Source organism: Pseudorca crassidens, chromosome 3 (genome assembly GCF_039906515.1).
Source record: "Pseudorca crassidens isolate mPseCra1 chromosome 3, mPseCra1.hap1, whole genome shotgun sequence".
In the NCBI taxonomy this organism is placed as follows: domain Eukaryota; kingdom Metazoa; phylum Chordata; class Mammalia; order Artiodactyla; family Delphinidae; genus Pseudorca; species Pseudorca crassidens.
The window spans coordinates 76,242,736-76,266,657 of NC_090298.1; the positions used below are offsets into that span (position 1 = coordinate 76,242,736).

The 23,922-nt window shown below is 33.6% G+C and overlaps 1 protein-coding gene across 4 annotated transcripts in view; it reads left to right on the forward strand.

The window, feature by feature from the left end:
* The window catches only part of SLF1 (SMC5-SMC6 complex localization factor 1), a 71,160-nt gene that overhangs the window by 20,913 nt on the left and 26,325 nt on the right, over positions 1-23,922 (forward strand). For all 4 annotated transcript variants that reach the window (XM_067731236.1, XM_067731235.1, XM_067731237.1 and 1 more), the window contains 9 exons: positions 5,477-5,620; positions 10,128-10,274; positions 11,133-11,273; positions 12,354-12,476; positions 14,136-14,189; positions 15,188-15,346; positions 16,164-16,327; positions 20,577-20,708; positions 21,334-21,499. In XM_067731236.1, the coding sequence (XP_067587337.1) occupies positions 5,477-5,620; positions 10,128-10,274; positions 11,133-11,273; positions 12,354-12,476; positions 14,136-14,189; positions 15,188-15,346; positions 16,164-16,327; positions 20,577-20,708; positions 21,334-21,499 (1,230 nt within the window). The remainder of the gene's footprint in view (positions 1-5,476; positions 5,621-10,127; positions 10,275-11,132; positions 11,274-12,353; positions 12,477-14,135; positions 14,190-15,187; positions 15,347-16,163; positions 16,328-20,576; positions 20,709-21,333; positions 21,500-23,922) is intronic.

Here is a 23,922-nt window from a genome sequence, read left to right on the forward strand (position 1 = left end):
GTGAAATGTAAAAATCAAATTATGTTCTGAGTTTTGAAAGTGCGGTTAGAATTAAAATGACATTTTTAAGACAGTTGCTCTCAATTAAATATTTGAGAGTATTTCTAATAAATCTGAAAAGAACTTATTAAATTTAAAATTTGTCTTATTTTAAGTCTCTACTTTTGTTTTCAGTGCTTTGTTGATGTTTATTACAAAATAATTTTAAGCATTTTAAACCAGAGTATAAATAAAACAGCAGTGGGTTATAGTATCATATGAGAATTCTTCGGTATTTTCCCATTGGAAAAGAGGGAGCTGTTTCTAAGAATTTAGAAATATTTTCCTGTCCTTTTCCTCCACCTACATCTCCTCACTTGGTGCACATACCACTCCTTAAGTAGTTTGAATGGAAATAACCCTAGAAGAATTGCTCTAAAGGTAAGCAAAGAAGAATTTTTAAGAAGCGTCACTTAAGGTGGAAGAGAACCTGCAGTATGTCTAAAAACTGAACCTTGGTCTTCTAGGAAAACTTAGCACCTTCTTCAGTGTTTCCCATCTCGATAGATACTATACAACCTTTTGTCTAATAATTTATGTTAGAAACCTGGGAATCACCCTTGAAACCTTCCTTTCCTTTATTCCCCACATCTTGTCAATTACCAAGTCCTATTGATTTTATTTCAAATACTTCTTGAATAAACTGCTTCTCTTCTGTACTGACATCATATTGAGTTCATCCTCTTTGCCCTGTGCTCCTGGAATCAACTCCTATTATTCTCCCTATTGTTCTACTTCTTTACTTTTGCTAATTTCCTAGTAACTCTTACTTTTCTTTCTCTAGTCCATTCAGCTTCATCCAGAAGTAACATCTAAAATGCTCTTTCTAAAATAATTCTGATGCTGTCTCTCTCCTACTTAAAACTGTCCAATGGCTTCCCATTGCCCTTAGGATAAAGTTGTAAACCTCTAATACAGCTTTAAGTTAGCACAGGGTTCCTGTCACTCCTACCTTTGCAACTATAGCCTGCTCTACTTTTTCCTATGCTCACTATACTATAACACAACTGCCTTCTTCCAGTTTCTTAAACAGGCTAGGCTACTTCCTACCTCAGTGTCTTCTGAAAAGCTATTTTCTCTTCCTAAAAAGGTCCTTTCCACTATTCTCTCATTCCCTATGCCTGCCTACTTCCTGCTTAATCAGTTTGCAGTTATAATGCTGCCTCTTCAAGGAAGCCTCCCTGGCCCCTTATTAAAATAGTTAGGTTCACCTCTAATGTGTTCTGATATCACTATTTTGCTTTATAGTACTCATCACAGTTGTAATTAATTGGCTGATTACTTGGTTCATGTCTTTTTCCCCACCTAAACCAAAAGCACTGTGTCATCAAGGATGATGTCTGTCTTTTCCATAGTTATATCTGAATCATCTTGCATAAAGCCTAGCACATGAGTTCTCATTTTATATTTGTTAGATTAATAGAGAAATTATGAACAACCCTTGAGTATTCCAAGAGTAGATGTAATATACCATTGTATAATTACCTTTCCCTACTGAGTAGCGGCAGTGTGGATTGGAAATTTGACCTTAGTTCAGAGGATGGATCTGCTTGAACTATGGATAATCTCATTGTCCTTGACAGTGATTGGTCTAGGAATGGGCATGTCAACCAGTTCTGATTCATGGGACATGAAGAGAGGTATGTAAGAGCTTCTGGGAAGTTTCTTTCTCATTCTGAAACGAGCCTCTGGCAGCCTGGCATCTGCTAAATGTAAACATGGAAAAATGAAACGAAACCGTAATTACTACTGGCAGCCATTCTTTGACCATGAGGAGAAGTAGCCTTAGGTTGAAACCAATCTTGTAGACAGCAAAGTGTAGAGACAGAATGTAGACTCTTGTAGAGATACTTGAGTTGCTGGATTAATCAACCCTGAAACCTGACTTAGCAATGGACCATATTGCCATTCTGTGAGGTAACAATTTCCATGTTGTTTACGTTAGTTTGAATTGGTTTTCTATTATTTGCAGCCTAAAGCATCCTATCTGATCTACCTAACTGAACAGTTTAAAGGTAGTATTAACTCTCAACAGAATGAAAACCATTCTTAACTAAATTAGAAAAAGTATCTGAATTTCCCTTTCTCTATGGAAAGAAATGAACAAAATGTAATATGTATTATGCTTTCTCCATAATCGTATTTTGCAGTAATCTGACACAATCAGATTCAGCTTCTGAAGTACTAGAGGGCATTAGTATATCAAGCAAAAATAATAGACAATCTCTAACTTATATTTGTTTTTAGAATACATTGTTTTGTAAGCTCTAGATTAGACAGCTAAGAGTTAGTTCATAACCATTCATTCCAAATGAGGCATTTTGTGATCCCTTCTGAGGATAAGATAGTTAACTTCATTTTGATGTCTTGCTTTTCTTCTACCTCTTTGGCATAGAATATAATACATTCCTCATTAGATGGATTCTGAAGTGTCCTTTAAGTAGAGTTGCCATATAAAATGACTGAGTCAAAAGTAACAATTGAGCAATTGTTTAAAAAATAGTTGTGTTTAACCTACTTAACTTTTTGGAAAGCCACTTAGTAACAGAATCAGGAATTATTTAGTTCAGGTTTATAGATACTTGCTGAAGACTTTTGCTGTACCAGTCATTATGCTATGCACTATAGAAAATGAATAAGACCACCTGCCAGACTTCAAAAACAAAATGTGGCATAAACAGAATGTGGAAACTGTTAATTACAATTTAGTATGTATTGTGCAAGGTATAGAAATACAGAAGAGCAAGTGACTAATGTATCTAAATTGTTTGGCCCAAGGAAGATGTCGCAAAAAGGCGAGAATACTTAGGAATACTCAAAACTTCTTTTGATTATCTGTCCAAGAAATAAAATAAAATGATCCACAGAAAAGTCTTATGGAAATATATTAGTAATTGCAAAAACATACACTTTTTGTTCCAGATCAACTAATTGTTGACCTAGATTTGTAACTTATTACTTCTTTAACCATAGGGAAGTCATTTATTCTGTGACCGAATATCTTTCTTTGCATGTAGAAGGTAATACCTACCTTACTTTGGTTGTTATACAACTGTTACTCTAAGCCATTATTTATTGAGTGATTACTGTGTGCCAGGCACGATGCTAAGCATTTTACACACTTAATCTTATTTTAAACCTTATGTTCCTGTGTGGTATGCACTATGGCCTCATTTTACAGTTAGTGAAATGGCATATAATTGAATTTAATAATTTTCCCATGATCTCACAGCTATCGTATGTCAGACCAAAAATTGAAGACCAAGCACTCAAAAACTTTAAAGGCTGCTCTCCTCGAGTCTCCCTTTACTTTTCTCATTTTGAGTATTATTAGGTTTCCTTGATAATAGGAAGGTCTCTTTCTGGGTAGTTAAAAATACTTAATGCTGTAGAGATTACCATATGCTAGTAGTCAGTCTAGTTAAGAACCATGTAGAACACTCTGGGAATTCCCTAGTGGTCCAATGGTTAGGACTTGGCGCTTCCACTACAGGGGGCCCGGGTTCAATCCCTGGTTGGGGAACTAAGATCCCACAAGCCACGCAGTGTGGCCCCTCCAAAAAAAAAGAACCATGTAGAGTACTCAAAAGATGCTTGTTCTAATTACTTTATCTCTCTGGCTCTCCATCCAGTCTTGTGAATTCATTCAAGTTGTGTGGCAAATGCCATGGCTGAATCAAGGAATAAGACCTGAGACCAAAGCATATCCATACCTATTTTAAGACAGAAAACAAAGTCAAATATGTGAATCAGAAGCCAGGGCAACTATCATTTCCACACTGTGCTGCCCTATCTTAGGTAATAGAATAATTTACTGAATTAATAGGCTTTTGGTCATCTGTTTGTAACATAGCATTATACTATACAAGGGAGATTAAACATGGTGCTCTCTTCCTAGATCATATAGGAGACAAACACCTAACACAATGCCTAGTGTATTGTTGGCACTAAAATTTTATAAAATAAGGAATAAGTAATGAATATTTACAGAAATATAATGCCCATATCTTTCATAAGAGTAGCTGGTTGGAGAGAGTGTGGCTTGGAGACAATTACATGTTGATCATTTGTTTAGTGCTATAAAAATAGATTATTTTTAAAAATTTTCCAAATGTCATCGTTTATCATGTTGTGATTTTTAATTATTTAAATAGGGTACTTGAATCATACATTCTAATTCACAGATCAGTATATAGCATCTTAATAGTCAGAATTAGAAAACAGTATGTTCTTCCCTAGTTGCTAATGATAATGGTATGTTCTTTTGCGTATGTATTCTGTGTAACTGGAAACTATATGGGATTAATTCATCCTGTATTTTAGACATTTCTTGATGATCTAAGCCTGAGGATTTATCCTCTTTGTCAACCATGTAAAATTTGAAGCCAGAAACTCAGTTTATCCCCATTAAAGTTGTCCTTAATGGAAATTGTACATTCAGAGTAATACTTTCTTTGATTCCAGGAATAAGACAGAAGAAAAGTCTTCATTTTTCATGGCTTTCAATTTCACTTTTCTGAGTAACTAAAGAAATTTAATCAGCTACTCTCAGGGATTGTTGTCTGGTTGCAAGATTGCAAGCTGCTAAAGGGCCCTCATATCCATATAGGAAGCCCAGTACAAGTGAAAGGGAACCAAAGATCACACCATAGGCCTTAACCACATTTCATCTATATCATGATTGTTCCCTAGGAGGACAATGATTCTCCACTCTCTTTGTGTAAAGATGGTGAATCTTTGAATACTCTTGCATAATAAATACTTGAATTCATCTTTACTCTCAATTCTTTATCTTACTAAACTTCGAGAATTTTATGTATAAGTACATATGCAACTCTATTTTAAATTATTATTGGTAGGTAGTTAAAAATTCAGTTTGGATTCCTTAACAAGAGAAATAAATGTGTTTGAGATAGAGTTAGGTGAAGATAATTGCTTACTAATGTTCAAGTAAAATAAGAACTGTGAATTCAACTATTAGCCTATTTTCTTCTCTGTATGATAGATGTGCAAATAAGAAGTCTTACTAGTAAAAAGCTGAAAAATAATCTGAGAAATAATCTATAATCAGAAAATGTTGAAGTAGATTGTAACTTTAACTTGGTAAGGGACTAGATAAAATAGTTTTGTTCATGATTATTCATAAAAAGGGCTGCTTGTTACTAGACCAACAGAGCATTAGCTTTCCTTGAGATACATTATTATTATTTTATTATTTGGGACCTTTGTTGTAATGATTTTTTTTTTTCCCTTCAAGGAACTTACTACTGTTTAATAACCTTTGATTTAGAAGAGTGCATTTTTTTTAGAAGAGTGCATTCTTGTACCTACTTGTTTGACTACCAAAATATTTTGCAATTATAAAGTTGGATACCATAAAGAGTACATAATGTTGCAATCATACTTAATTGATTGCCTAAACCATTTTTACATACAGAAAGAAATTCAGAATGATGAAGATTCCCAAACCAGTTCTGTTTGGAATAACCACAGCAATCAAGAAAAAAACAAAGATTTCAGGAAAGATATGGGATTTCTTGAAATGAAAGGTGCCTTAAAAGAGATCATGTGCAGAACCCAGGTAACACTTTATACTCTAAAAATATCTTACATTTCTGATTTTTCTTACAAAATTTGTGAGAGGCATTATTTGGTGGAAATAAGAATGATTTTGGAATCACAGAGCTGGTATTTGAACCCAGCTCTGATTTACAGTCTATAATTTGAACATATTGGGATATTGTCCATGTCTCTATTTTGAGGCTCTTATTGAAATAATATATATGTACATATGGAAATTCACAGTTCCTAATACATAGTGTGTTCTCAACACATGGTAATTACTTAAAACAACTCGGTATGTTGAATGTAACGTGTGTCTTACAAAGGATTCATCAATATATGTATTCATATTCATGGTCTAAAGTCAAGTATTTTACTGCATATAGATCAAGTTTTTTTAAATGGCACAAGTGAATTCCAGTATGATTAAATATGGAAAACAAAAAAAACATGAAGGCCTCTGAACTTAGAGCAATGAAAAGTACGTTAAGAAAGCATATTTGTGACTCTCAACTAAAATTTTTCAGTTAGTAGGAGCAACCAAAAAAGACATTATTAGTTCTACCCTCGAAGACTTAATGTTCAGTTATGTTCAGTTTCATACTTTTTTTTATAAAAGAGACTCTCTAATTGGTTTACCAAATCATTAGCCTAGTAATTATTATTACTTAATCTAAACTAAAATATTTTTAAATATGAGTAGAAAGAAATTAAAATTTGTTTTTACTGCATCTGTCAAATTTTGCAAAGAGAATTCTAGGAACAATTTGGAACTTCTTCAACTGAGCAGTACCTTACAAAATCATATATGGAGACTAAATAAAACTTTGCAAGAGATTAAAATATTTTTGTGATTTTCTCTAGCTTTTTCAAAATACAGTTGATATTTATGTGACTTAGATGATTTTCTATGATTATGTGTACATGATCTTAATTAGAGGCTTTTGAGTTCATATGTCTGTTGAAATATGCATTATAAGCCACAGTATAACATTTTTTACATAAAGGATGTAAAATAATGGAGTTATTAAATTAGTTTTATTTAACATGAAAAAATGGAGATTTTATGAAAGATAGGGTAATTATTAAAATACATCTGTAAACATCTTGAGTTTTAGAACTCAAGAGGTTGTATATAAAATGCTTCAATCAAAAAACAGAGTAGCTGAATGCATACAAAAACAAAACCCATTTATATGCTGCCAAAAAGAGACTCACTTCAGATTTAATGACTTACACAGATAAAGTGAGGGAATGGGAAAAGGTATTCCATGCAAATTGAAATCAAAAGAAAGCCAGTGTAGCAACAGTTACATCACACAAAATAGACTTTAAAGATTGTTATGAGACAAAGGAGGACATTATATAATGATCAAGGGATCAATCCAAGAAGAAGATATAACAATTGTAAATGTATATGCACCCAACATAGGACCACCTAAATACATAAAGCAAATATTAACAAACAAAAGGGAGAACTTGACAGTAATATCAATACAATAATAGTAGGGGACTTTAACACCCCACCTACATCAACAGAAAGATCATCCAGACAGAAAATCAATATGGAAACACTAGCTTTAAATAACACATTAAACCAAATGGACTTAATAGATATGTGTATATAGAGCATTTCGTCAAATATACCACAGCTGACCTCAAATATATACCACAGCTAAAATCATATTCAATGGGAAAAAGCTGAAAGCATTTCCTCTAAGATCAGGAACAAAACAAGGATGCCCACTCTCACTGCTTTTATTGAACACAGTATTGGAAGTCCTAACCATGGCAATTAGAGAAGAAAAAGAAAAGGAATCCAAATTGAAAAGGAAGATGTAAAATTGTCACTGTTTGCAGATGACATGATACTATACATAGAATATCCTAAAGATGCCATCAACAAACTGCTAGAGCTCAGTAATGAATTCTGTAAAGTTGCAGAATGAAAAATTAATATACAGAAATCTGCATGTCTATGCACTAACAACAAACTATCAGAAAGAGAAATTAAGGAAACAATCCCATTTACCATTGCATCAAAAAGAATAAAATACCTGGGAGTAAACCTACCTAAGGAGGTAAAAATTCGAAATTCAGAAAACTATAAGACACTATAAGACACTGATGAAAGAAATTGAAGCCAACACAAACAGATTGGGAAGATATCCCATGTTCATGGGTTGGAAGAATTAATATTGTTAAAAATGACCATACTAACCAAGGCAATCTACAGATTCAGTGCCACCCTATCAAAATACCAAGGGCATTTTTCACAGAAATAAATAATTTTGAAATTTGAATGGAAACACAAAAGAGCCCAAATAGCCAAAACACTCTTGAGAAAGAAGAACAGAGCCAAAGGAATCATGCTCCCTGACTTTGGACGATACTACCTCTGACTATACTACAAAGCTACAGTAATCAAAACAGTATGGTACTGGCACAAAAATGGACACATAGATGATTGGAACAGAGTAGAGAGCCCAGAAGTAAGTCCACACAGTTATGCTCAATGAATCTACAACAAAGGAGACAAGAATATGGAATGGTGAAAAGACAGTCTCTTCAACAAGTGATGCTGGAAAGACTGGACAGTTAAATATGAAACAATGAGATTAGAACATTTCCTCACATTATGTCCAAAAATAAACTCAAAATATATAAAAGACTTAAATGGAAGCCCTGAAACCATAAAACTCCCAGAAGAGAATATAGGTATAACACTCTTTGACATAAATTGTCACAGTATTTTTTTTGAATCTGTATCTTAAAGCACAGGAAATAAAAGCAAAAATAAATAAATGATACCTGATTAGACTTAAAAGCCTTCACAAAGCAAAGTAAACCATCGACAAAATGAAAAGACAGCCTACTGAATGAGAGAAAATGTTTGCTAATGATATGACCAGTAAGTGGTTAATAGCCAAAATATATAAACAGATCATACATCTCAACACCAAAAAAACAACCCAATTAAAAAATGGGCAGAAGACCTGAAAAGACATTTTTCTAAAGAAGGCATACAGATGGCCAGCAGGTATATGAAAAGCTGCTCAACATCATTAATCATCAGAGAAATGCAAATTAAATCCACAATGTGATATCACTTCACATCTGTCAGAATGGCTATCATGAAAAAAACCAGAAATAACAAATATTGATGAGGATGTAGAGAAAACGGAACCCTCATACACTGTTTGTTGATGGGAGTATAAATTGGTGCACCCACTGTGGAAAATGGTATGGCAGTTTCTAAAAAATAAAATACGAAACTAAAAGTAGAACTACCATATGACCCAGCAATTTCATTCCTGGGTACATATCAGAAAAAAAGGAAAACACTAGTTTCAAAATATCCAAGCATACCAATGTTTATAGCAGCATTATTTACAATTAACATGGTATGGAAGCAACCTAAGTGTCCATCAACAAATGAATGGATAAAGAAGATGGGAGATCTGTATAGACATATAGCTATAGTGGAATACTACTCAGCCATAAAAAATGAAATTTTGCCATTTGCAACAACATGGATGGACTTGGAGGTATACTAAGTGGAATAAGTCAAAAAGAGAAAGATAAATACAGTATGATATAATTTATATGTGGAATCTAAAAAATAAACTACTGAATATTACAGAATTAAAATGGACTTACAGATATGGATAACAAACTAGTGGCTACCAGTGGGGAGAGGGAATAGCTGGGAGGGGGCAATATAGGGGTAGGGGACTAAGAGGTATAAACTATTAGGCATAAAATAAGCTACAAGGATATATTGTACAACACAGGAAATATAGCCAGTATTTTATAATAACTATAAGTTGAGTATAACCTTGAAAAATTGTGAATCATTACATTGTATACCTGTAACTTATATAATATTGTACATCAACTATATCTAAATTTAAAAAAAAGTAAAAAGAATACATCTGTAAACATCTTGAGTTCCTTTTAGAACTCAGGAGAATGTATATCAAATTCAGGTCACAATTTCTATTTTTTTTAATTTCTTAGTGTAAAGAATAAACAATATGGTTTGCAATACTTCTTATCCATTTTAATGTTATTATACCTATTTCCTATACAAAGATTTTCTGAGATGTTTCATTTGATATGCCTAATAATGGCAAGACTGTTTGATGTAGAGCCTAAATTGTTTTCACAAACATTTGGAAAAATAAAAGAAAATAATGAAGATAACCAAATCTGTTTTGACTAATCATATGACAAATTTTGTAAAAGGCAGAGATTCCAGGAAAGAGTAAGTTAACAAAATACCTAAATTAAATGTGTTTGTAAACACAGTATATACTTTAAGAACTAAAAATATTTATTTTTCTGTTTCATCTTAGTATAACTAAAATGTAATATAATTCATAATGCTCTTTACTGTATTTAATCTCATGTGTATGTTTCATAAAACCTACATTCCTGAGGGTTTTTTTGTTGTGACTTGCATTGGTTGTGTTGAGGCTATGGCTAATCCATAGTCTAACTAAAGTATTTTTATAAACATGCAGAAAGAAGTGAAAAATCATGATGAAGATGTTAATATTAGTTCTATTTTAACTGAACATCACAGAAAAGAAAAATACAGAGATTCTAGTAAAGATTTGAAATTTGTTAAAATGAGAAATGCCTTAGGAAGGCACACATATGGAAATCAGGTAAGACCTTCCAAATTAAAAGTAACATATTTATATTTTACACTCTTTTCTAATAATGCCAGTTATGAAGTTGTTTCTTCTGAATTATGTATATGTTATATGTGTTTATAAAGCATTTGTGTATAATTTTTGAAAGAGTACAAAAATGAGTGCTATGTACCTACCAGCTAGGTTAAGAAATAGAGCATTACCAGCTTTTTAAGATTCTGCTGTGTCATTTCCAAGCTGCATCCCTTTTTCTTCCTCTTACCCATGATAGGTAACCTCTGTTTTGGAATTTGTTTTAATATTTTCTTGTTTTTCATTATAGTTTTACCACCTACATATGTATCCCTACCAATACATTGTTTAGTTTTGCCTGTTAATGAACTTTTCTAGTTTGTGGTATTTATAATCTTCTGTGACTTGCTTTTTTGCAGGTGTATATGTTTCATTGTTTCACAGTTATACCTTTTATCCATTTTACTATTGATAAATATTTTGGTGTCTTTTTGCTGGTTTGTTTTTGATGGATTGATTGGTTTTTGTAACTGTGAGCATTTCTGCCATGAATAGTATGAACCTTTTCTTATATTACTTTTGGTGCACATGTTCAAGAGTTCCTCTAGCTTAGGATATATCCCTAAGAGAATTCTGGGTTATAAGGACTGTGCATGTTCAAGTCTACTAGATAATGAACAACTGTTTTCCAAAATATTTTACTAATGTATACCCACTCCAACAGTGAATGAGATTTTGTATTGTATATAACTTTTTTTTTAATGTGTCATAATTCAGACTCGTCTTGAATTTATATGGATTTTGTAACATACATCATTCATGTTTACATTTGTTTAATTGTGGTCTAAATATGTTTAGAAGGGAATTAAGAAAAAGGATGAAGATATTCAAAGGAATTATACTTTGAGGAAAAAACACAAAAGAGAGAAAGAAAGAGATTCCAGGAAGGACAATGAACATGACAAAATTACCGTAAGAAAGCACATTTATAGAGATCAGGTAAAACTTTGTAAGCTAAGCTGAAAGAAAACAAAGAACAGTTTTAATTTCTTTTGGCTCTTCCCTAATATCACCTACACATATAATCTGATTTTTGTGATTGCGTGCTGTGTTAAATATAACTTGTACATCTTATGAAAAGAATCTTCTTTATTTGATCTGGTGTAATATTCATAATTAATGTTATAATTAGCTTTGGTTCACAATATTTGGTTCACAAATATTTTTACATGTGTACAGAAAGAATTTGAGTTAATAATCAGGATATTCAAATATATTTTATTTTGCCTGACTAAAACAAAAAAGAAAGGTTCTGACAAAAGAGGCTAAAATTCTTAAAATGAAAAATACACGTGTATGTAGTTTGGCTAATACATTCTAATCTAAATAATCTAAATTTTAGGGGTTGGTTTTTGTTTTTTGTTTTTTTTTTTTTCACGGTACGCGGGCCTCTCACCGCCGTGGCCTCTCCCGTAGCGGGACACAGGCTCCAGACGCGCAGGCTCAGCGGCCATGGCTCACGGGCCCAGCCGCTCCGCGGCATGTGGGATCCTCCCGGACCAGGGCACGAACCCGTGTCCCCTGCAACAGCAGGCGGACTCTCAACCATTGTGCCACCAGGGGAGCCCAGTAGCTTGTCTTTTAAACAGGATCCTTCTTGTGTTAATTTTTCTAGAGTATAACTTTATTTTACAGTCTAGACAGCGTGTTTATATGTATTCAGAAGGATCTTCAGAAGAATGATAAAGGTAAATAATCATGTTTTGTGGGAACATGGCAACCAAAAAACAAAAAAACAAAACAAGGGAGAGAGAGAGGTTCCAGGAAAGGTTTGGAACAGGTTAAAATAAAAAGTACTTAAGAAAGTGCACATGTAAATATCAGGTAAAACTTTGCAATTAAAACATTTGGTTTTTAATTTTTTTAATTTCAATCTATAATCTTTATGTAATATAATTGTAAGGACCTTTGCTGTAGTTAACACTGCATGAATGTGTTCTTGTGTTGTCTATTGTGATACTTAGCATTTGTGTTGACACTCTTTAGTACATTGTGTAAAGTACTTTTTTGTGTATACAGAAAGAAATGAAGAATTCTGTTTTTGCTGATCATGCCAAAGAATCAAAAACCAAGGATATCAGGACAGATGTGGATATTGCTGACATAAAAAATGCCTTAAGGAAACACATATACAGAGCTCAGGTAGAACTTGACGTACTAAAAATTTTGTATACTTTTCTCTCATTCTGTAGTGTAACCAAGTATAATAATAATAATAATAATGAGTCATTTTATTATTATGTTTAATATGTCTTAAAATAATTTTATTCATTAATTTTTGTTAATAGTAATTATTGTCTGTGGACATTTAGTAAATTGCTGAATTCTCTGCCATTTATACCTCAGTGATATCACGGATAAGTTATGTGTTTTATAAACTGCTGTAACTTGTTGCTTGTTAACCTGCTATTGGAGAATGAGGGCTAGAGGATCCCCGTTTCTGTTGTCCTCGTTCAGCCTCAGTCTGAGAAAGGCTTTGAGGCTCCCTGGGTTTTGGGGAAGGGCTTTTTCAGTGTTCTTGCCCTGCCTCAAGTAATAGGGGATGATCTGGGATCACCATCTCTTCCTGCCTCTCTCTGGGGGTAAAGGATTTTTTTCCTATTTCCTTATCCAGCAGGTTATGGGTTTGCATGTGTGCCCTGAGGGTAGCCACATTTGCTACCCTTCCCACAGCAGCCGCTGTTCAAGCCTCAGCCTCCACCACTAGGGAGACTTTCTTTGGTCTCCCACCCTGTCTCTTTTCGTTTACATGAGCACCCAGTGAGGTCCGTGGAGAAAATCACGCCATTGAGTGCAAACTCCCCGCATTTTGTTGATTCCCAGGGGTTCTGTTTTCTCATGCTGGCCCACACTTGGCCTTTAGTAAATGGTGAAAAATTTACGCTGAAATCTTACCCACTGTAGTGGAGTCCTCCTATTCCTGCTAAACTCTCTCAGATAAATCGGTGCTCATGTCCCATGTCCTTGGAGGCTCCTCTCTTTCTTCATATCTCTGTTTAGTTTGTTGCACTAAGACCTCTGCTGTCCTAAGGGTTCAGGTGAAGTTATCATTTCGTAGATTTTCCATTTTTATTGTTTGTAATGTGGGAAGGCCTCTCTTTTCAGCTTTCTATATCCTAAGTGGAAGCCAAGCCTCTATCATTGTTTTAATTTGTATTTCTTCTGTTAGTAGCAAGTTTGAGCATATTTTATGCCTTCACTTGCCATTTGTGTATTTCTTCCTCTGCCAACTGCTTGTTGGTACTCTTCTCTATTTTTTCAGTAGGTTGTTTTATACCACTGCTTCTAGAACTCTTTATATAATCAGGATATTATCTCTTGTTATGTTTACAAATATTTCTCCAGTATAATCTTTTAAACAAATACAAACTTACAGGTATTTTACAATAGAGGAAGATTTTACATGTGATTATATACAAAACATGACTAAATTTTTTCTCCTATGGAGTTTTATACAAAAGTCCAGAGGAGCATTTTATAAATGCTCTCTCCATTTATATTTCTAATTATTAAAATACTGAGGACAATGGACCTATTCAGGTCTTCAAAGTAAATATGACTTTACCTTTTACATTATTTTAATTTAGAAGGGGAAAATAGAGACTGTTCATAGTCATGAGAGTGCCATTACCCTAAAATGATGGAGGTCCCTAGTTAAACATGAGAATCAGATCAATTATATCTATTAATGTCTTCCTGAATCTGATTTGTAAGTTTGGCCAAGGCTTTATGCTTTGTAAGCTGAACTGTATTTTTTGACCTAAAAATGTTTAATTTTAATTAATGGTTTCTGTTTTGTAGGCTATAAGATACAGCTGCATTAGAATAGATAAACAACCAGCATACAATGTTGAGGTAAGAAATTTGGAGTAGGGTGCTGATGGGGGCAAAAAGAAGCTTTATGTTTTATTATTAGTTGTTTTGATATAAAGGTATGTGTTGTCAGCAAGACAAAGCTTCTTATCAAATTTGAAATGTAGTTTCTCTAATCAGAAGTGAAAAAGAAAAATAGTATTCTATCAAAGCTCCAAAAAAAATCTATACAGTAATAAAAATTGATAAGAGGAATTAAAAACTTACCTTGTGCTCATCACAGGTGAGTTATGTATCCCTATTCATACATTTCATAGGTTTCATAATTACTACTTCTAGATTAAATTTTCAGTGTAATACTTATGAGTATATTATTTTCTTTATATCATTATTCATTCCTTTAAAATTGATTGTTTTAGTCCATGAGTCTTTCAGAGTATTCTTGATTCTCAACTAGGTGAAATGAGTCACTTTTATTGTTAAAAATATTTTGACCAAGGGGGCTGTATTTTGTGGAACTCTTAAGAGTTATATTAATGTGCATGTTCAGAGTAATTTTATGATACTGTAGCAGTTGTCACTTTTTGCAAATATTGATTCTGCTTGATGACATCTTAATATATGTAGCATATCTTAATAGGCATAGTTTGCTTATAAGTTTAAAAGAACACCAAAAAATAATTTTGCATGTAAATTAAAACTATGTGTGGTTGTACCTCCAACTGAAGTCTCATTATCAGCCAGACTTTGCAAATGCCTTTTAAAGTTTTCCTTTAGAGGTAGTGTTTCCTCTTACTATTCAAGGTGACAGAGAATAATAAATAAAACAATAATGTATATGTTTTGCAGTGCAATTTTATTGTTGTAAGACACATTCATACAAATCATTTTTTTGGAACCACATAACAACATAGTGAAGTAGTGAGGGCAGGGATTGTTCATTTTACGGATGAGGAAATTCAGGCTCCTTGCTAATACAAAATTTCATCTCAGAATTTTCCCCTTCTTTTCTTTGAGTCATAGAATCTTTCCTTTCTTAGGTTAAAAATGCTGAATTTCCCAGAGGTGTATTAAATTTAATTGAAAGCCTCATAGAAGGACAGTTTTTTAAAGAAGCAATTGAGGAACTTTCCTCTTTGCAGTCACATTATATCCCTCCTGTTTGCCTTCTTCACGCTCTTCTAGAGAACATTCTACAGGTAAGAGCAGTCTTACGGGTTTTATAGTCTTTCAAAGAATGTTAAACTATGAACACTTTCTCAGTTTTTGTAAGTTTATAGTTTATTTTCTCTCTTCATTATTTCTTTTCCTCATTTTAATAATAAATGCAGTACCTATTTATTACCATTTCTTTTCTGTTTTTAAACTCTATGCTAGGTATTACTCTGAGTGTTTTAACTTAATATTTTCTCAGAATTCTTTTCTGTGGCAGTAAAGTATCTAATGTAAAAATCAAATTATAAGGATCTAGAATGTCATTTAGTAAATTACTCATTTAGTACCCTGGTAATGATTTTTATTCATAGTATATGTAGACACTGAACTTACTCCTTGTTCCTATTGTGAAAATCACTAGGAACAGCTTTTCAAAGGTAGATTTCTAGTCATATTCTTCATCTAGGTGACAATTTGAAGAAACAACAGGTTTAAGCTATGTCAGACTAATGTTGGTGATAAGTCAGAATGTTACATGTAAAGTTTCTTCAGTTCATTTCAGGTCACATTTGGGAACTCTTTTAATCACACTATAATCATGAGAAGTAAAATGGACATATGATATAGATTAGTCCCAATAGCTAGGATTATCTAATATGTAGGTACATATTTAGAGTGTGCCTCTCTCTCAGTTGCAGTATTTAATTAGCTAAACATCATGCTTCCATCTGTTCTTTGTCCAAACACATATTTTTGCCAAGAAAGTTAGGTCTAAGTTATTACAGTTTTAAACTAAATTAGCTGGTAAAACTGTACTTTTAGCTATTGTGTTTTATTTGTTTGTTTATTTTTAAATAATAGGATAACATAGATACGTTTTCTGGTCGATACTTTCATATATTGTCAGCTCTTCTTCACCTTCACCCTCCTTGGAAGTCCCCAGCCATGTCAAGATATTACTTAGAATTGTTTCAGTGTCCAACTTGTATGAAAGGGGCATGGTCTCTAATAGAAGTGCTTATCAGGTAAGGAATTTCACATGTGAGGATGTTAAATTTCATATAGTTAGTGTTCTGCTATGTATTTTTTAGATACTGATAAAAGAAGTACATTTCTTTTTAGAAAAATTTTTGTGTGTGTGTAATGTCTGTGTGTTGTATTTATTGCAAAGGCCAAGTCTAAGTTGGTCATGTTTGTCAATCATTTTATTTTTAAAAAATGTTTAATAAATATATGAAATGGCTCACAGGAATGCCAAATCATTATTTATTTTTATTTTATTTTTTAACAAAATAAGTTTGCATATTTTAAAAATTAAGAAAATGAATTTATTGGATATGAATATCATAAAATTTTGGTTATCAACAGTATAAACATTTGTAACTGTATACAATATCTGTTTTAGTGTTTCTGTTATATTTTTTCAGCTAGAAATTTGAATTTTGAAACTGAACTTAATGTTTCCTAAATATGTCATCTCTTTCATGCCTCTGCACATGCTGTCATCTGCCTAGATCCTTCCTTTGTCTTCCATATGTTAATCTCTTCAGAAATCCCTCCTATTTCTGCTTCTTTCTCTCAAACAGAAGTAATCATTTTTCTATGTCTTCTCTGATAGCTCTCTGTATCTGATAGCCTTCCTTTGTCTGGGAAGTACTTTATTTTTATCCAAATGTTCAGTTTTAGGGCGGTCCATAGTAGTAAGAGAAAGGATACTTGACTAGCCAGGCAAAAGCTAGATCTTTGGTTACCTCTTTGAGATCATAGGGATTTACCTACCATCTTGGTTGTGTTATATTTGAAGGAGGCTAATCAGCTAGCTAGCATGCATTTACTCATTCTTTCAAAAAATGTTATTGAGTAGTTACTGGGAGCCAGGCATTGTGCTATGTTTCAGGGGTAAAAAGATAAAATAACAGTTCCCACACTTTTGAAGGTGTAAACACAATTCTAACACAGTACTGTTCCAGCATAGGTGTAGGATGTGAGCATATATGGTTTACATATTTGCCATTCTTCCTAATTTACAAATCTGTTTCTTCCTTCGCTGTCATCACCTTTATTTAAAAAGCCTTCATTGCTTCTTATGTAAACTGATCTTGATCCTACTTTTTCCTTTATCTTCCAAAGTACATGCTTTGGAAGCATGCTCTTTCCAAAGTGTGCTTTGGAAAGTATGCTCTTTCCAAAGTGGTCTTTTCATTTCCCAGATAAAAGTCCTTCAACACACATATCACCTGTAGGAAACATTTTAAATTCCTTAGCAAAACATGTAAGACCCTTCATGATTTAGCCCTATGTATGTCTCCATTCTTCATCATTTTCCCAGGCATGCCCAATGACTGAACTATTTTCATTTCTTATCCCTTTGCTCTTATGTTTTATCTGTCTATATAAACCTCCATTCTTGCCACCCTATAAATACCTGGCCTCTCCTAATTATCCTTTAAAATGCAAGTCAAATGTCACTTCCTATCTCTTGCCCTTTCCTTTGAGTTAAGTTTTTCACTTAAATCAGCCTCTGACTTTTTTTTTAATTTATTGTGGTAGCATTGGTTTGTAATATATTTGTTGCATGTGTACAACATTATATTTCTATTTCTGTATACCTACAGTGTGCTCATCAGCAAAAATTGAGTTTCCATTTGTCACCATATAGTTGATCCCCTTCTCTCCACCCACCGCCCTACCCCTTCCCCTCTGGTAACCACTACTCTATTCATATCTGTGTTTGTTTTGGTTTGGTCTGGTTTGCTCAATTATTTTGTCCATTTGTTTGTTTTTTATATACCACATGAGTGAAATCGTAGGGTATATGTCTTTCTCAGTCTGACTTGTTTCACTTAACATAATACTCTCAAGATCTATCCATGTTGTCACAAATGGCAAGATTTTTTTCTTTCTTATGTCTGAATAGTATTCTTTTGTGTGTGTGTGTGTGTATGTATCACATTGTGATTTATTCATCTGTTGATGGGCACTTAAGATTGTTTCCATATTTTGGCTAGTGTAAATAATGCTGCAATAAACAGAAGAGTACATATATCTTTTCAAATTAGTGTTTTCATATTCTTGGATAAATGCCCAGAAGTGGGATAGCTGGATCTTATGGTAGTCCTGCTCTTAATTTTTTGAGGGATCTCCATACTGTTTTCCATAGTGGCTACACCAGTTTACATTCCCACCAACAGTGTATGCGACCTCTGACTTTCAGAAGAGTAGACGCTCAGTGTTAAACATCTCCCTCCTCAGTGCTTATAATGTCTGGAACATAATAAGTGCCTTATAAATGCTTGGATGAATTAATTGATGCTACAGGAAATGGAATTCAGGCAGCTTAAAAGTAGACTTTTTAATAAACAGATACCCAGGTTTAATTACAAAATAATTGGGTCTGTTGGGAGTCTCGGGGAAGGTTCCCAGGAAAGTGGTAGGAATACAGATGAGCTGGGTGATACTCGTCTACTTCTGAGTGTATTTTTGTTTTTTGTTTGTTTGTTTTTGTTTGTTTTTGCGGTACACGGACCCCTCACTGTTGTGGCCTCTCCCGTTGCGGAGCACAGGCTCCGGACGCGCAGGCCCAGCAGCCATGGCTCACGGACCCAGCCGCTCCACGGCATGTGGGATCCTCCCAGACCGGGGCACGAACCCGTGTCCCCTGCATCGGCAGGCGGACCCTCAACCACTGCGCCACCAGGGAAGCCCCATATTTTTGTTTTTATAAATTTATTTATTTATTTTTGGCTGCAGTGGGTCTTCGTTGCTGCACACATGCTTTTTCTCTTGTTGCAGTGAGCGGGGGCTTCTCTTGTTGCAGAGTACAGGCTCTAGGCACACGGGCTTCAGGAGTTGTGGCACATGAGCTCAGCAGTTCTGGCTCGTGGGCTCTAGAGCGCTGGCTCAGTAGTTGTGGCACACGGGCTTAGTTGCTCTGCAGCATGTGGAATCTTCCCGGACCTGCGTGGGCAGGCGGATTCTTAACCACTGCACCACCAGGGAAGTCCCTGAGTGTATTTTTGAAATATTTCATAATGTGTGTTTTTAGAAAAAGAGAAAAGATACTATGGTATCCATCTCTGGCAGTTTTCAGATAGACTGAATAACTATATGGTCAAGGAGGATCTTTTAGAACAGATTTGAGTATTAAATGGATTGTTACATTTAATAGCTGTTAAGGGCCCTCCTAATCTGCGAGTGTGGTATTCAAAATAGATGGGGAAGATGGAGACAGAGGTACAGAGTTATAAGTACATTGTTGGTATAATTGATAATGAAGTTGGAAGAAAATTGTAATAAATGTTGTTGCCTGGACTCTCTCTCTTAGTCCTGGAGTTCTGAGTAATTTTATGTTCTCTTTTAAAAAATACTATAGGGCTTCCCTGGTGGCGCAGTGGTTGAGAGTCTGCCTGCCGATGCAGGGGACATGGGTTCGTGCCCTGGTCCGGGAAGATCCCACCTGCCGTGTAGCGGCTAGGCCTGTGAGCCGTGGCTGCTGAGCCTGCGCGTCCGGAGCCTGTGCTCCGCAACGGGAGAGACCACGGCAGTGAGAGGCCTGCATACCACAAAAAAACAAAAAAACAAACAAACAAACAAACAAATACTATAGAACTGTGCTGTCCAACCCCATAGCCACTAGCCACATGTGACTATATTTAAATTTAATTAAGATTAAATAATTAAAAATTCAACACCTCAGTTTTGCACAAGCCACATTTCAGGTGTTCAGTAGAACATATCCATCATCATGGAAAGTTCTGTTGGATAGGACTGCTGCAGAAGATGGAAAGAAAATAAATCCTGAATTTTTAAAACTTCAAAAAAAATAGCTCTAAATGACCTTCATTTTACTAAATAATGAAAAATGAAATAATTTTGAGTAAGAGGAGGATTATAGGGAGTATTATAAATTGAAAGTGTAACTGATCATCTGAATCAAAAGGGTTTAATGAAATTCATAGTTTTTTTTTCTTTTTCAGTGAAATAAAGAATACAAGGGGAGAGTACCAGATGGTTGTTAACCATTAACAATCATTGAAAAATAGAGAAATTAGATCTCTATTATTAGAAAATTAACTGTCATGGGGTATTTGACAGGGTTTAATTTTTAAAGGAAGAAAATATATTATTCATAAAATTTTGTTGAATTTGCTTTATATTTTGTTAGAGCAAGCTTTATTAAAATTCCAGTGATTTTCTGAAGAAAGAAATACTTTGCTCACAAATTACTCAATGAGTTGTTGCATGTTATATGATTGTTGGGTTCATGTTTTCCAGGTCTTGCCTTTTCAGTGAAAGTTTTTGTCATCAAATTTCAGAAAATATTATTGGCTCTAAGTTGCTCCACCTGACACTGCTCAAATTTTTCTTTAATTTAGTTAAAAGTGAAGTCCGACATCTGAGTCAAAAGTAAGTTTTAATCACCAAAAAACATTTTTTCTATATATTGTCTTATGTACCATTTTTCTAATTATTTATCTACATATTTCTAAAAAAAACACCTTGTTTTCTAGTTTCAAGTATATAGATTTATTTTAAAAACATATGTCTAGATTCAGTCCTTCAGTAGCTGTAAAGGTTTGTATGCTTTTTTCATGTTTCCTTACTTCACATTTTTATTTTTCACTAACTTACACATTTGGATAGGTAAGACTGTTTTTATTTTTCAGAATTTGTATATTTTTGAATTCTTTAGTAACTGAATGCTTAAGTAAAAAGCTATACTAGGTTTAATACTGAATCTATAATATCTGTAAGTTCTGCCTATGTTCTAAACCCTGCAGTTGCATTAGTGTGTACTTGTTGATGATTATGTTGAAATGAAGCCATTTAAAAAATTTTGTTTATTATAACTAGATATTATAATCCTTATATATTAATAGACTTCTATATTCAGAAATTGCTAGAATTTTTTTGTTTTATGACAAAATATTATGCCTAATAACCATAATGATCAAATTAGCAGATATTATGCCTAATAACTGTAGTGGTCAAATTGGCATAAAGATATACTTTTCATTCATATTTTTATTAGGTTGTATGACTGGTCAGATTCTCAGAGTCTGAAAATAACAGGAAAGGCAGTTCTTCTTGAAATCTTTTGGTCAGGAAGCGAGACATCTGGGCTTTTAACCAAACCAATAAATATGCTTTTGGAGTGGACTATATATTCTCACAAGGAAAAATGCAAGTCTAGTGATGTAAGTAGGATTAATTTACAAATGAATATTGGCCTATGGAAAAAAGTACTTCTTTGAAGTATGTGTCTTTTTTCTTCCCTTTATTCTTTGAATTACTTGAGACAAATTAACATGCACCCAAATACATCGTTTTCTACTTCGTTTATCTAATTTTAAGGTAAAGATTCTTGGAGGCTGGTTTTGTCATCTCACACTTGGCTGTAGTTCTACATCCACATTTGGACAGTTACTTGACCATTACTGTTAAGAAATCTATAGTTACTTATCACTCTAGATTTTTTTATTTTTGTACATTTCAATTTTTAAGGAATTTGTGATTATAAAAATTGAGTGAATCCATACAACTTTTTGGTACTACTAATAAAAAGTTCTACTTGTTTTTTAAAACACCTTTCTGGATGTTAAGAGTTATTTCCTGAACCATTTCTTCATAAGTAGGTTTTGCTTGTTAGAAAATCAGCATGCAGTGATTTTAGTATATTATCTATATGAAGGGTAACCAGGAAAATTAAATGCAGAAAATATGTAAAGTGCATAGCAACATACTGCCCCACATTTTAGGTGCATAATAAGTGTTAGTCACCTTTCCTTTCAAAATGAGCTTTTGGGGACTTTATTATTTACATTTTTATATCATTAATTTCTGCTCATTTTTTAAAATTCCTTTCTTTTTCTCTTCTATCTTGAATATTTGAATCTTTTTTCTATTTAGTCTTTATTTCTAATATGTACACTTAATATAAATTGCCTTTTGAGTGGAACTTGAGATTCATTCTGCAAGTTTTGATACTTTAATCTCGGGTGCTCTTATTGTTTTTTTCAAAGTGTTTTTTATTGTCAATTACAAATTCCCCTTTGATCCAAGAAATATTTTAAAAGAGTGTTTTAAAACTTCTAAATGGATGGCTTTTAGTTGTCAGATTTTGTCTATGCTTTTGTTATTAATATCTAATATTAAATTATAGTTAAAAAATGAGCCCTGTATGATTTCCGCTTTCTGAAATTAACTCAACTTTTCTTTTTGACCTCATATAAGATTAGAGGCCAAAATGTGTTTTCTCTGTTATTCTACATTTTTCTCTATCACCTATTAGGTCAAGCTTAAATGTTTCAATCAACTCCTCTGACTCTACCTTGGGAATTTATTCTTTTTTTTTTAACAGTGTCTGCTTTATATACAGTGATGCCTTCTTGTTATTCATGACTGATGTATCATCATAATTGCTAGCTAGGTAATATTTTCTTTGGGGATAGAAAACATAGTAGATGGAGTGGAGACCTCTGGTGTTAAATAGCCATGAAGTCCCTTCTAGCTTAAGGAAAATTCTTACATAGTTTCTCTTCTAATTTATTTCCTCTGATCCTTTTTCGCTCCTCTACTTTTTAAGTTCCAAATGAACTTATGTCACACCTCCTCTTTGTATCCTCTGTGTGTTTTACCCTCTCATCTATATTTTCCATTTTTTTCTGTACTCGGAACATTCTGGATAGTGTTTTCATCCAATTTCTAGTTCACTAGTCTCTTTTCAGCTGTATCTAATATGATAAACATGGCTATTGCATTTTTTATTTTTTGTATTTTTCCCAGTTTTAGACTTTTTCCTTCCAAATTACTATGATATATTTTTATGGTTTCTGGTTCCCTACGAAGTTTTCAAGGTTTTCTTTTGTCTTTGAACATGGCGATAATAGTTATTTTACAGTCTACATCTGATTATTCCATATTTGACGTTTTTGTGAGTCAGTTTGTATTTGTTGTTTCTGCTGTTTCCTTCTTTCATGTCTTTTATATTCTCTTGCAAGCTAGTTATGTTTGACTGTGTGCCGTAAATTGCATTTGAAAAATTATTTGTAGAAATAGTTTGTGGCAAAGACACAGAATATCTCCCTCTAGCGAAAATTTTTGTTGTGTGGTTCAAGGGTTCCTGGATAGTCAAAGTAAAGTACAGGGCCACAGATACATGTTGTTTTGCTTCTGATTCATGCTTGCTTTGAGACTGAAGCCCTGCAGGGTGTCAGCGTATTGGGCATTAGGCCTTGGGCTATGACTTTTATACTCCTTTTTCCCCTAGGCTCCAAACTGTGTATCAGCTCTTTCTCTGGGGTCAGCAAATGTCCTTAGGGCAAAGTCAGCTAGCTTTGAATGCCTCACTTGGTTTTTACCTTCTCCTAGATCTTGGCTGAGCAATTCCTCTTAACTTTACTGAAGATATTTTACATATTTTATTCAACATTTTAAGTTTTCTTCTATAAGATGGTTTATCTGAATTACCTAGGCCTCCATTATTAGAAACAGAACCCCTTACTGATTTTTAAAAATTCTATTTAGGGAGTGTGTGAGGCATTCTTTAAAGAAAACATTCTTTTCAGGGCTTTTTTCTTTTTTTTTTTTTAATTGGCATTAAAAAGGGAGGATTGTTTCT